Raw genomic sequence first — 14704 nt, 5'->3', positions numbered from 1 at the left:
TTCATTTTAATATCTCGTCGTTAAAATTTTCAGTTTTTTTTTATTTTAGTATCTCGTTCAAAATTTAACATTAAGTTTTGAAAAAATTGAAAGTTTAAATACTAAAACAGACCAAAACTAATAGTTTAAGTAATAAACGTGTAAAAGTTTTAACGGTGTGATATTAAAATGAAATGAAAACTAAACATTATGTATGATTTTGAAAAAAATGAAAATTTAAGTGCTAAAATGGACAAAAATTGATAGTTTGAGTACTTACTATGTAGTTTACCTATGTATGTATTATAGCCTAGAATGTATTTTAATTTAGTCTCGAATTTTTACAACGAATAAGAAAAGTTTGTTATAATATAAAAGAGTTAATTGTACCACATATTCGTAAACTATGATCCTCATTTTAAATTGATCTCTTAAACTTTTGAATATTCTATTTTCATCCCCAAACTAGGATTCTCATTCTAAATTGATACTCAAACTTGTAAGCATTCAAAATTCATCCTCAAACTATTACCTTCATTCAAATCAGTCCCTAAACTTTTGAATGTTCAAATATATCCCTAATCTTTTGAATTATTTTGGAAGATGCTATTGAAATGTTCAAAAATTTAGAGACTAATTTACAATGAAGATTATAGTTTGAGTATGAATTAAGAATGTTCAAAAGTTTTGAGAATCAATTTAAAAATAAGTTATATTTTGGGGATGAAATTGAAATATTCAAAAATTTAAAGACCAATTTAGAATGAAGATAATAGTTTAATGACATATAATGCAATAACCCAAAGTCTAACTTATATTAGACTCATGAATGACTGGTTAAAAGTGGTAAGCAACTTGATATCACTTAAGCAATATTTCAGGTCCGAGTCTTTGTGTATGTAGAAAATCATTTTTGAGAGACTCATCCACCAAATACATGTGTATAGTGCGGGTCGATCTGGATTAACCGGGACGAAATCCTAGAACGGGAAGGCTACCAAAGTCATGCAGGGGCGGCCCCTATGCCAAGAAAAAAGAATTAATCCTATAATTCTATAGATTTAATTTTAATTTTAATTTTATTTAATTAATATTAAATTAATTAGAGTCCTATTTAATTTCAAATTTAACTATAAATTTATCTCTTCAGGATCTTAAATTAAGAGTTGTCTTCTTCTAACTTATATGATATGATGCGATCTCTTTCTTATTTATTTATTTTCATTATGTGATTTTTAAATTCAAAAAAAATCTTTTTAAAACTTTAAGGTAATCGAATATCTTAACTGGGATTTTGAGTTTTTGATCTCCTTCCGCAGATTTTTTATTATATATATTTTTTAATTTTTATGTTTTGTTTTTTTTCTTTAATTACTTATGAACTTGTAATTTATTAGTTGTTTGTTTAGCAAATTTTTAATATTATCTATAAGATTATAAAAAAATTAAAAGGTACTCCTTATATCATGTTTTATTCAATTAAAATTATTCAATATTTTTTGTCTCGATCATAAATGGGTTTAATTCTATGAAAATGAGAGTTCATCTTAATTGACGAAAAATTATATTTCAGACTATGTATTTTTTTTATATAAATTTTAAAGTTTGTTTTGGAACATTTAGTTATACTAGTTTTAGTTGTTATTAAAGTTTTAAATTAAAAGATTATATATGTGAATTATTTTCCTATTAAATTATTTTTTGTTATATTTATGTTGGTGTTGGCTTTAATGTTGCTCTATTGATCAACTGAAATTGTTGCCAAGAGGGGGTGAATTGGCCTTTCAATTTGTTTTTGGAAATTAAGGAGAAATGATAGAAAAGTTGGCTTAATGGTTTACAGTGGTTCAACTTTCTTAACGAAGTCTACATCCACTAACTTATCTCCTCACTAAGGATTTCTAACAAATTCACTAATTTGCTATTTCTTTTTTTCTAGGCTCAAGAGCAACCTTTATAAATTCCTATCTTTTACAATGGCTGAGATAGAACCAAAACCTCTTTTTCAATAAGGATAAAAGATTGTAAACAAGAAACCTTTCAAAGGAAGGTGTTTACACAATTTAGCTCACTAAAACACTCTATGTACAAGAGAAAAGGAAAAATAAGATTGAAAGAGCTTTTCTCTTGATGTGGATTGCTTGGATAGGTGTTGTAACATTCTTCAAGTGTCACAAACTTGTTTTTATATGTTCGAATGAGTTTATTTTCTCTTGATGCGGATGCACTCATGGCTGAGCGTGGGCACGTGCTCATTCTGAAATTCAGATTTTCTTCGATTAGTCATCTATTTTATTGATGTAGCCCACCCTGAAATATGAATTTCTTTGATTGGTGACTTATTTTATTGATGGTTTACACTCTTAAATTTTATTTATGCTTACCTTATTCAAAAAATTTATACTGTTAATAAATATGTGTCCATCCTAAAAGATATTTTTAGATCCGTCACCGGTCATAGATGTGACAAAGTGAAGCATCCAAAAAGAGACTTTCCATGAAAGATGAACCTTTATAGACCAAACACATGCCCTAGTTTGAAAGTGCTCTCAACATGCCTTTTGTGCTGGAATGTCTCTCTACACGTAATCATCTCCACCATTCTCACTCTATGCCTTTCTTGCTTTAAAAAACCTCTTCCCGTAGGTTGTTTTTTTTAAGTAATACCTAAGCTTTCATTATATGCTAAACTAGGGTTAATTGTACCAAGTGACTTCAATTTAGACATTAAATAATAGTTTAAAGATGATATGTATAAATTAATAAATATTCTTAAATATGCGTGATTCAAGTTAGCTTTCTTAAAACACAGCTAGATCCATAGGATGACTTTATCGATAGGATTAGTGACTAAGTTGGAATTCAGTCTATAATCAAGGGGTATTTGGCACAATTAACCCCTTCAAACAATGCTTATTAACCGGTGATGGATTGACTCAGACGACCACGCCTGAAAATTTTAAATTCTCGTATGTTTTAGATATTTCTTTGTATTTTCTGTTGATAATTTGTTTTCGTCATCTAAAATTTTATAATTATTTTCCTATAAATTATTATAAAGGGTAAACTATGCATTTAATACCTAAACTATTAGTTTTAGTACCTAAACTTTCAATTTTTTTTAAAATCATACCTAACGCTTAGTTTTTGTTTTATTTTAGTACCCACCATTAAAAACTTAATGCATTTACTAGTTTTGGTCCACTTTAGTACCTAAAATTTTAATTTTTTTCAAAACATAACGTTAAATTTCGAATAAGGGTATTAAAATGAAACAAAAAGTAAACTTTAGGTATGATTTTGAAAAAGTGAAAGTTTAGGTACTAAAACAAACCAAAATTGATAGTTTGTGTACTAAACACGTAATTTATCCTATTATAAATTTGTCCTTCGACGTAAAATCATTCGTTCCTCCATGTTATCAAGATTCAAATGTGAGTTTTCCCTTTGGAATCCAGTTCCTTGTTGAGTCTTTCATGCAAATTCCTTCCCTTTCTTTTTCCATCGGTAAAAGCACATTTTTTTCTCCCCCTCAAAGAGCCTTTAAACCCCAAACCGCTGCATATATAAGCACATGCAAACAAACCCTAAAGAATAACACATCCCCAGATTTATATCATCATCTCCAAAAATGGGTCAAATCGATTCGTTTTTGTTCATTTTTCTTTGCCTTCTGGGGTACGTGGAGTTGGCCAAGGGTGGCTCGGGGCTGGCATGCAACTGGGGGATGCAATCGACGCACCCTTTGCCACCGGGCATAGTGGTGAGGCTGTTGAAGGACAACGGGTTCAGCAAGGTGAAGCTGTTTGAAGCTGATCCTGGTGCACTCAAAGCTCTCGGCAGGTCAGGCATCCAGGTCATGGTTGGGATACCAAATTACATGCTGGCTTCGCTTGCGAGTGCTGTGGGAAATGCTGAGGCATGGGTCCAACAAAATGTTTCCAACTACATCTCCAACCATGGAACATATATAAGGTACATGAACAAGTAGTTATTAGGTTAACTTTTCTTAGTAATCTATGTACTATATGTAGGGACTAGGGATAGGCACGATACTCGAATCCAATGGGTTTTGACCCGACCTGATTTGAAAGGATTGGAATTTTTTTTAAAAATCAGGTTTGGGTCAAGTCCGATCGGGTTTCTATAAAAAAATATATATATATTCAGGTCAAGTTGAGCACGGAATAAGGGTGAAAAAATTCGAACCGAAAAATAATGTAAATTTACCTTATGTATTTAGGGATAGTTACAATAATAACTCTTTATATATTAATTTTCCAATTAGATTCCTATTTTTATTGAATAAAAATAATATTTTTATAAATATATTTATTTCGGATCGGGTCAAATCAGATTCGATTTTTATCTCAAAAAATCTGGTCGAGTTTGAATTGGGTGAAGTCACCCCTAAACTCAGATCAAATCAAGTTTCGAGTGGAAGGTTTATATTTTTTGACCGAGTCGGGTTGACCGAAAACTCAACCCATGCCCATCCTTAACAGGGACGCACTCAGAATAAAACTTCAAGGATAAATATAAATATAAATAGGATTAAAATGGTGATTATAGCTTAATTGTTAATCCATCAATTTAAAATTATATATGGAAGGGTTTTGATCTAATTTGTTTAATTTTGAAATTAAAGAGGTCTAAAAAGTATTTAAACCAAAAATATATATTTTCAATCTTTATATTTTTTAAAATTTAAAATTTCAGTACTGATTTGGACAAATATATGTTAAGTCTGTTTAAAGTTAGATTCTACAATTAATCATTGTATTATCAAATCACTAATTTATGTGTATGATGACAACTACGAAGGTCGGTAGCCGTAGGCAATGAACCATTCCTACGTGACTACAAAGATCAGTTCGTGAATACTATATTCCCGGCTCTTGAAAACATTCAAGCAGCTCTTGTCAAAGCCGGGCTAGGTAAGCAAGTGAAGGCCACCATCCCTATAAACGCCGACGTCTACCAGACCGACTCCGGCCTACCCTCCGGCGGCTATTTCCGGCCGGAACTCCAGAATCTAATGATGAACATCATCAAGTTCCTTCAAGACAATGGTGGCTTCCTCACCATCAACATCTATCCTTTTCTTAGCATGAAAGCAGACCCCAGTTTCCCCAGAGAATATGCTTTCTTCAACAACACGGCCAAGCCAGTGGTCGATGGTTCCATCGTTTACACCAACGTGTACGATGCTAATTTCGATACCCTCATTTCAGCTCTCGAGAAAAATGGCTTCGGACACATGCCGGTCGTCATCGGAGAAGTTGGCTGGCCGACGGATGGCGATGCGAGCGCAAATGTCGATAACGCCAAGAGGTTTAACCAGGCGCTTCTGGACCGTATAGTGCAAGGCCTAGGCAGTCCGAGGAGACGAACGCCGCCCGATGTTTATATCTTTTCGCTCATCGACGAAGACCATAAGAGCACGTTGCCGGGGAATTTCGAGAGGCATTGGGGTATCCTCAAATACGATGGCGGCATCAAGTATCCTTTGGATATGGGAAACGGACGAGCCGTCGTGCCGGCCAAAGGCGTCAAGTATTTGGCCAAGCAATGGTGCGTGATGTCGCCTTCTACCGGCGGCGTCTCGGACCCCAACACGTTGGCTCAGAGCATCACTTACGCTTGCGAGAACGGAGATTGCACCAGCCTCGGCTATGGTTCTTCGTGCGGCAATCTGGACTCCCAGAGCAATGCTTCTTATGCGTTCAACACGTACTTTCAGACCATGAATCAGAGTAAGGGTGCATGTAATTTTAACAACTTGGCCGTCATTACAACTGTTGATCCGACGAAGCCGCCTTGTCGGTTCGAGATCATGATCGACACCCGAAAACAGAAGAAGGCGGCGTCTCCTCCTACGGTTTACAGATCTTCGGCTGCCAAAATCCAACGCATATTTGCGGCCTTGATTCTGGGTTTAGTAATTTGTGGTGTTCATTGATTTGAGTTCTTTGCTGCACTCAAACGAGCCAATCGCCACTTCCATTTGAGGTTAATTTTTCCTTAGAATCCACTGAGCATTTTAAACTTGTTTTTACATTGTAAATTAACCATTTATTATTATAATAAAAATTCATTGTCAAATTCGTGGATATATTTTTGGGAAAATTGCACAAATGTCCCTCAACTATATGATGGGCTTTAATGAGTCTCTCAACTATTAAAAAGTTACAAAATGGTCTTCTAATTATATGGTGTTGCTTTGTTGAGTCCCTCAACTATTAAAAATTACAAATTGATCACATGTCTATTCATATGTTCCAAACTCGTCCTTTTCTGTTAAAAAAATTAGCAGTCATTTGGGTTAGACGTTAACATGCTAATTGGGATATGATAGTCTTTTGAGATTCTGAGATATGATAAAATCATATTTTAGTCAATAGGTTAAAGTCCAGCTCAGACTTAAGTCAATTGTTTAGCAGACATAAAAGAATGAGTTTATAACATATGAATAGTCGGGTGATCATTTTGTAAATTTTAATAGTCGATAACTCAAAAAAATTATACCTTATAGTAAAGGGACAATTATGTAACTTTTAATAGTTGAAGGACTCAACAAAGCATCTCCCAATAGTCGGGGGACCATTGGTGTACTTTTCCTATATTGTTTTACTTGCAAGTTTAGATACTTTATTATATAAAAAAATCAGGTGCTAAATTGAAAAAACAATATTGAGTCTAAGTACCAATTTGTATATTATGCCGATTTCGATCTAAAACTTGGGCCGCTCCAAATAAAATGCATTGACTAATTGATGCTTTGAAAAATCTATAAGCAAAGGTCAACAAAAACCAAGACGAGCCCATGGGCCCGTAAATAAATTACATGGGCTTCCTTTATGTAAAATTAATATTTTATATTAAAATTATTATTTTTGGTCATGTAATAATATGCTTAAATAAAAAAAACATTTTTTGTTTTTATAGTTTAACATAATATAATATATTTTTTCTATTTTATAATATAATTAAGGGTAAAGTATAGAGATGATCCTCGACTATAGGGTATTGTTTTGTTAAGTTCATTAGTTATTAAAAGTTATAAAATGATCATCTGACTATAGATTGTTGCTTTGTTGAATCCATCGACTATTAAAAGTTTCAAAATAGTTATTTGATTATTAATTATGTTCCAAAAGCATCATTTTTCTTTTAAAAATTAATGGTATTATGAATTGAACTTTAACTTGTTGACTATCATATTTCAGTCATCATGTTAACATCCATATTAGGCAATAACTGATTTTTTTAATAAAAAATGACGATTTTGGAACATAATGATTAGTCGGGTAATCATTTTGTAACTTTTAACAGTCGAGGGATTCAATAAAACAATACTATATAGTCGAGGGATTCAATAAAACAATATTATATAATCGAGGGATCATTTTATAGCTTTTAATAGTCGAGGGATTTAATAAAGTTGTACCCTATAATCATGGATCATTTGTGTACTTCATCCTATAATTAATTAGTCTAAATAATTTATTTTTGTTTTCGAAAAGCTTAGGTCAAAGATGGCTCCTAACTTCATGGACATGTCTGCTAGTATTGCTCATAGCTGGAACATTAAGAAACTTCTGAAGCTTCGTTCTACTGCTCGTTCTGTTTTAAATGCTAGAACAAAAAATACCAAGGACATTTGGGAAGCTATCGAGAAAGAAGAAGTAAGGTATCTTGGCATAAAATTATTTGGTTTCCTTATCATATACCCAAATTTAGTATGATTGCTTGGATGGTCATCTTAGACAGATTGCCAACTAGAGACAGATTGTTAAAGATATGAATTGTTACTAATAGTTAATGTGTGCTTTGTAATGAAGCTCTTGAATCTAGGAACCATATATTTGCTTATTGTAAATTTGCTAAGTCTCTATGGAATTCCATCTTAAACCTCTCTCAATTGCATAAAATTCACATGCCTTGGGATTCTATGCTATCATGGGCTTGTAATGACTGGAAGGGAAAATCCCTCATCTCCACCTTATTGAAAATTGATTGGACCTCCTTCATTTATTCGATTTGGGAGGAGAGAAACAGAAGAATCTTTCAAAAAAGATCAAGAGAAGCTGATCAAATTTTGTCTATTATCAAGGACATAATCCGAAATCAACTTAGAGGGGAAAACTTCAATATATGAATGATAATGTAAACTTAACTCTTAGTTGTAATTGGGGCTTAGTCTAACCATTATTTTGTTGTAAGTATTTGTCTGTACTCCTTTTGGGATGTTCTGTAGCTACTGTTATTCTTTGGATATATAAAATTTACTTATCAAAAAAAAAAAGATGGCTCCCCAGTCCAGGGCCAGAACGATCCAGTTGATATTTACATAGGAATTTACATTACCCACTAAGAGAGACAATGACAGGATTCAAACTTAACCTTACAAACTCAAATTCCTGAATCACAATCACTTATAATACGGACAATTAATGGCAAAGATTTTATTTAAATTTTATAAATCATAAAAAAATTATTTATCGACTAATTTATATCAACAATTTTTATTTTAAAAAATAATGTTTTATTCTACTGTTTAATTATTATTGAAATGTTTAAATTCATATTTTATTATATTTAATAATCAAGTGTAAGATTTTCCTCAAATTAAAAATTATAATGTATTTTAGTTTTTAGCTTTATCTTGTACATAGATACTTAAAAGATAAACATGACTCTGATTTGCATGCCTTCGTAACTGAGTGAGTGGCTGGGCGAGCGGCGCGCCTAGCTAGCACACTGCCAATGCCTACCAGGTTCCCCGCTGCACCGCACAGCTACCCACGTGTTTTAATTTTTTTTTTAATTTGTCTTTTTCCTCAATTTCATGTATTATCATATGTCGCCAACTTATGCGTGACCGACCCTAATTCATATAATTCATATTTAAACATGGTTTTTATATGTAATAATTAAGTGAATTTTAGTGATTACAAAATTATTTTTTAGATTTTAAGTATAAATATAATATATATAAGGATGAATAAGCATTTATTATTGATAATTATTTTTTTAGTGTTTGTGTCATTTTCTATAAATTATATTAATTTTTTTTGACTTTATTTAATCAACGATGATATTAATTTTGATGTTGGTTGTCGTCATTCGATTCTCTTTTTTTTGTTTGTTTATTTTTTAGTTTTTTTGAAGAAAAATAATTATACTTTTGTGGTATATTTTTCTCCAGCTTTGTAGCATGCTTTTCGTTTTAGGGTGAGATATGACGACTTCACGACTGATCAAGACAATATTTTTTTGTAATCCTGTAGATCTTCCATATTATAGACCTTAGGATTGAATTTTAATACTCGATTCTGTGTTTTTATTTTAGGCTTGACTCTAATTTTTTATACTCTGTGATCTTTCAATTACTTAATTCTTTTTGGTGATTAATTCATTGATAGAGTCATATTTGTTCGTATATACTTTTTTCGAGTTTTTTTTTATTGAATTTTTAACATTTTTCATACATGATCCTTATATAATCTAAATTAATTAGTTTCGATATTGTAAAGACGTATCTAAATAGTTGGTCGTAAAAAAATTCGGGGGTCCAAAGCAACACATTTCCCCTCATTTTGGCATATTCTTTGTGTTTTTGGACGTTTTGGTACTAAAAAGAAAGGAACTTCCAATTTCCCCAAATCACAAAAATTGTTCAACTCCTATTATTATAATTCAAACATCATTTTACGAAATCCCTAAGATTCTCTTCCTAATTTCTAGATATCCTTCAAAAATTACTTTGATTTTAAACCATTTAAATTCCAAAAGGAATTTTCTTGGAATTTTTTTAATTAGTTATTCCCCTCGAACTGCGATTATAAATAAATCACGTCGCCGCGCTTCTGGATTGCGCTCCTTTCCTTTAGTCTCCAATAATAATTTTTTCTGGGGTTCTTTCTCTCTTTTTTTTCCTGGGGATTTTTTTTATTAATTAATCGATTTATTTCACTCAAAGTTTCTTTCTTTTTGGCTGCAAAATCATTATTGTTGGTTTCCATTTTCTGGGTGGGAAAAGCGGCAATGCGAAGAGCTCGTTATGTTAAAGAAGCAAATTGGTAGTGTTCGTTTGTTATTCGATCAGACGTTGGGCTGTAATCGTAAGGGCATGGCTTTTTTGGCTCGTGACCATCCGTTTTCGAGCCCGCTCCACGCGTTGCCGGGGGGCCAACGGCGGCTCAAACTCGTCCCGCTCGATAATTACAATGCCTGCGGCGGCGGCGGGTTTAAGTTTAACAGATCGGCCCCCGGGTTGAATTTGAGCATCAGAAGTTGCTTGGAGAATTCCCCTAGAACCAGGGATCAGAAAACAGTTGTCTTTGCTTCCCCATTGGCGCGCGAATTGGAAATTTCTAATCATAATGAACCCCAGAAAAAGGCAAAGACGGCGGTTGATTCCAACGGTTCGTTTCAGAGGGGGGCTCTTGATTTTCCCGACAAGCCGTTGCCGGAGAAAATTGCGGTTGCTGTCGATGTCGATGAAGGTACAATTTCTTTCTTTTTTCCTGCCAATACTTCCTTTTTTTTTGGATGAGAATAATGCTTTTTTTCTAAACGCCATTATTATCTTTTTTCTTCTTCTTGCTTTTTGGTATAAGCAGTACTAGGAAACTTTGTGTCAGCCTTGAACAGATTTATAGCGGATCGTTATTCGTTGAATCATTCGGTTTCAGAGTACCATGTGTACGAGTTTTTCAGGGTAAGACTTCTTTTCTTTTTTATGATTTATTTATTTACTTCTTGTTGTGAATAGTAGTAGAACGAAATCAATAGTGGGGATAATGGAAGTCTTTTGCTGTAAGTCAATTGTTGTTGATTTTAATTAAGTGAAAAAGAATGATGAGCTCTATTATTGTGAAAGATCGAAGACCCAAAGAAGAAATAAAGAAAAAAAAAGGCTCTTCATTGACCCCCAAAAGGCTCATTTTAATGTCATGATAAAATGATAAAGGAATTGTTGATATTTTTTAGGATCCGGGTTTAAGCATCAGGGGTGTAAGCCTTCAATGTCAAAAGGATTAGAGTTATTTTTGAACATATATAACATTGTACTTATCCTAGATTAATAAATAAAAAATAATGTCATGGCAAGAACCAAGCAACCTCTGTGATAAAGGAATTGTTATTCCTTGAATTCCCGGGTTCGAGAACAAGAAATGCCAGGGTGTTAGCATTCAATCCCAAATAGAGGAGAATTATCTATAAATAGATATTGCCTTTACTTACCCCATATTAAAAAAAATAATGTCCTGAAAATCTTTGATATGATTGGTGTAGCCACAAGCAATGTTTTTAATGGTTTCCATGTGAATGCTTCTTGACCTTTGTATTACAAGTTTTGTTGGTAATGTTCTCATTCTGTTTTATAATTGTGAGATGAATTTGCTTTCATGTTCAAGTCGCAGTAACATGATTGTTTACTTTGCAGTTGGGGATATGTGGTCTTCGGTTAAGTCGATGTTCTTTTGCCCGTGTTTTCTGCTTTAGATAATCGGCTGTTGTTTTGGTGTTGGTTAAGTTTCTTTAGTGAGTGTTCTAATGCCTTTTTTTGTTGTTTTTACAGATATGGAACTGTTCTCGCGATGAAGGTATCAGTAGGCATACTCATTAATTCCTGTGTATGAATATATATATATATATATATATATATATATGTATGTATATAACCTAGGTCTAGTCCTTTGTGGGTCTGTTTTGTTCTTTGATATTCCATCTTAAATAAATAGACTAAGTTGATCCTTGTAGAAAGTGATTTGAGGAATTTCTTTTTACATTTGAAAAATGGAAAAGCATTGGATCAAGTGTAAAATGCATCTATTGTAAGTTTTTGCCTTATGTTTCGACATGTTGAACATGTTCATATTGTTTAATAGAATGCTGGATGTTTTGATATCCTCTCTGAATAAAAAATTGAATTTGCTTTGGTTAAGTACTACTTCCGAACATGCCCTGTTTTCTTGTTTTGACAGCCGATATCCGTGTCCACGAGTTCTTCAAGACACCATATTTCAAGAAAGGTATCCACCCCCTCCCAGGTGCTCAGCTGGCTCTTCACAAGTTATCAAGATTCTGCAACCTTTCGGTCGTAACGTATGTGTGCATACTGTCTTCCTTAATAACGCCTTTATTCTTTTACCTTTGCACTTAAGCCGGTCCTTCATTAATTTATGAGTAGGTCTCGGCAGAATGTTATTAAGGATCATACAATAGGGTGGTTAGAGAAGCACTATCCTGGACTTTTCCAGGAGATTCACTTTGGCAACCATTTTGCTCTTGATGGCAAGTCTAGACCTAAGTCAGAAATATGCCGGTATGTACAGATGCTGCTTTCTTTTCATCGATGAGTTCCTTTTAATAATCTCAAGCACACTAGTTTCTATATCATTTATATAATGCAAGTATACCAGCATCTTTTGAGGGCAGTTGTCTCGATTAGCTTTTATTCTCTTGCAGGACATTAGGAGCCAAGATCCTAATCGATGATAACCCGAGATATGCTCTCGAGTGTGCTCAAGTTGGAATCAGGGTTCTGCTTTTCGATTACGAGAACTCGTATCCTTGGTGTAAGATACAATCAGTGGAGGATCACCCTTTGGTGACTAAAGTACACAACTGGGAAGAAGTGGAACGACAAATAGCGTCGTGGATCCTTAGCTCTTCCATCCTTTAACACGGTCTCTATGGACAAACTCCTGCATAACAGTTTTGTGAACTGTTTCTCGTGCCGTTGAACACCGAAAAATCCGGGTTTATTATCGTTCAGGGCGAATCATCGGTAAGGAGGCTGGCCAACAGTGGGGGACATGATTGTACTGATTGATTTTGAAGACAAAACAGGAAGGACCGTGAGTGAAATAATGCATTTCTTGTTGACTTGTATGATGCAGAAATGCCCTTGGAAACTTTGATGTAGTTAGAAATTCATAAGAGCTTTAAGGATAATCCATGATTCCACTGAAGCAGCAAAGGTCACCCCCAACTTTGATGTATGCATGTATCTAATCGCAATGTCCAAAAATGTGAGTTCTTAGGGAAACATGAGTTAATATTTTCATATAGGGCAATTTCACCCGCATCCGACGGGTTTTGATTTGACTCCATCGGGTCGGATTTTTTTTAAATATTCGGGTTCGGCGGGTCGGATATTGTAAGGGATGAAGTCGAGTTAGGTTTGGATGGAGGGTGATAAAAATCTGACCCGACTCGAGGATAATAATGTATTTTTTAAATATTATTTTTTTAATTAAATATTTAATTTGTATATGGTCGGGTCAGGTCAAGTCAAGTTTATATTCTAAAAAATCGAGTTAGGTCGGAGTTGGATAAATGATATATATTTTTTGGATCGGGTCAGGTCGAATATAGAATATAAAATTTTCAGGTCAAATTAAATTCGGGTGAAGGATGCATATTTTCAGGTAGGATCGGTTCAATAAAAAACTCAACCCTAATCTGACCTGTTATGTTCCCTATTCTCATAGTCTGAAGATTAAAAGTTTGAATTTTGATATTGTAGTTGAAGAATATTAAGTTAAGAAAGTTGTCACCGTAATGAATTTTTTATAAGATTCGGTTCTATTATTAATTTTTTTTATAAGATTAGGTTTGATTTAATTAAGTAATAAACTATTATAATAAATCTTTTATAAAATTTAATTCGATTTAATTAATTAATAGACCAATGAGTATTTTTTTTGTTTTATAATATTATTTGTCATATTTTTTAAGTTAATATATATCGTGTAAATAATGTTATTCAAATTCAAATTATTTAAAAGAAAATTTTCATTTCTATTACTAGAACTGTTTTTTTTAATCTTTTTATGGATAAATTACATATTTAATACTTAAATTATTAATTTTGATCTATTTTAGTACATAAACTTTTAATTTTTTCAAAACTATACTTAACGTTTGGTTTTTTTTATTTCATTTTAGTATCCAACCGTTAAAAACTTAACCTGTTTAGTACCCAAACTATCAGTTTTAGTCCATTTTAGTACATAAACTGTCAATTTTTCAAAATTTAACGTTAAATTTTTAACGGGTTACTAAACTAAAACAAAAACTAAAGTTTTGTGGGTACTCAAGTGAAATAAAAACTAAATTTTGGGAATGGTTTTGAAAAGTTTAGGTACTAAAACAGACTAAAATTGATAGTTTAGATACTAAACATATAATTTATCCATTTTTTAAAAGATGATATTATATCTTAACCATACATCTGTACCTCGGAGAGAATTTCGAGTACATTAATAGCCGTGAGACCATTACTTGGATGTTTGCCCTCTAACATCAGCATACCTTGGCTGTAAACAAAACCGGCTTTATTGCAGAATTTGGAGAAAAAAAGGGACCAGGCATGGAGCTGGTCCATTACGCTCAGACGTAAATTGTTCGACTAGGAAATTTCTCGGTGGGAGGAGCTAATGGCTACTCTTACAAGAGGGTGCCGGTTAAAGTTGAATTATATAAGAGGGGTGTTTCAGCTATCACTATATTTCGTGCCCTTTCTGCCTAAAGAAGCCAGAATCTGGGCATCATCATGTTCTTTTGCATGGCAGGGTGGTTCTCCGCATTGCTGCAGTTCTGTCGGCAGGGTGGTTAGTGGTTCGACATATTCCAAGGGCGGTTAATAGTGAGGCGGACTGCCTAGCCAACAAGGGTATTGGTTGAACAGCCCGAGAGTCGAGAAGAT

General features: G+C 33.2%; 2 protein-coding genes across 2 annotated transcripts; both read left to right on the top strand.

The window, feature by feature from the left end:
* The first annotated feature begins 3610 nt into the window (after positions 1–3610).
* LOC120192800 (glucan endo-1,3-beta-glucosidase 5-like) lies at positions 3611–6008 on the top strand. Its single transcript, XM_039195547.1, has 2 exons — positions 3611–3954; positions 4804–6008. The coding sequence occupies exons 1-2, from the start codon at positions 3611–3613 to the stop codon at positions 5939–5941; spliced, it is 1482 nt and encodes a 493-aa protein (XP_039051478.1). The 3' UTR covers positions 5942–6008.
* A 3893-nt stretch (positions 6009–9901) lies between these two features.
* Positions 9902–12995, top strand: LOC120201099. Its single transcript, XM_039201772.1, has 6 exons — positions 9902–10490; positions 10608–10705; positions 11570–11594; positions 11976–12096; positions 12182–12316; positions 12460–12995. Exons 1-6 carry the CDS (start codon positions 10046–10048, stop codon positions 12674–12676), a joined length of 1041 nt encoding a protein of 346 aa, XP_039057703.1. The 5' UTR covers positions 9902–10045; the 3' UTR covers positions 12677–12995.
* Positions 12996–14704: the final 1709 nt, after the last annotated feature.

This window comes from Hibiscus syriacus, unplaced genomic scaffold, assembly GCF_006381635.1.
Source record: "Hibiscus syriacus cultivar Baekdansim isolate YM2019G1 unplaced genomic scaffold, ASM638163v2 tig00000340_pilon, whole genome shotgun sequence".
In the NCBI taxonomy this organism is placed as follows: domain Eukaryota; kingdom Viridiplantae; phylum Streptophyta; class Magnoliopsida; order Malvales; family Malvaceae; genus Hibiscus; species Hibiscus syriacus.
The sequence above is the reverse complement of the archived record's forward strand: the minus strand, read 5'-3'. Positions and strand labels throughout refer to the sequence as shown.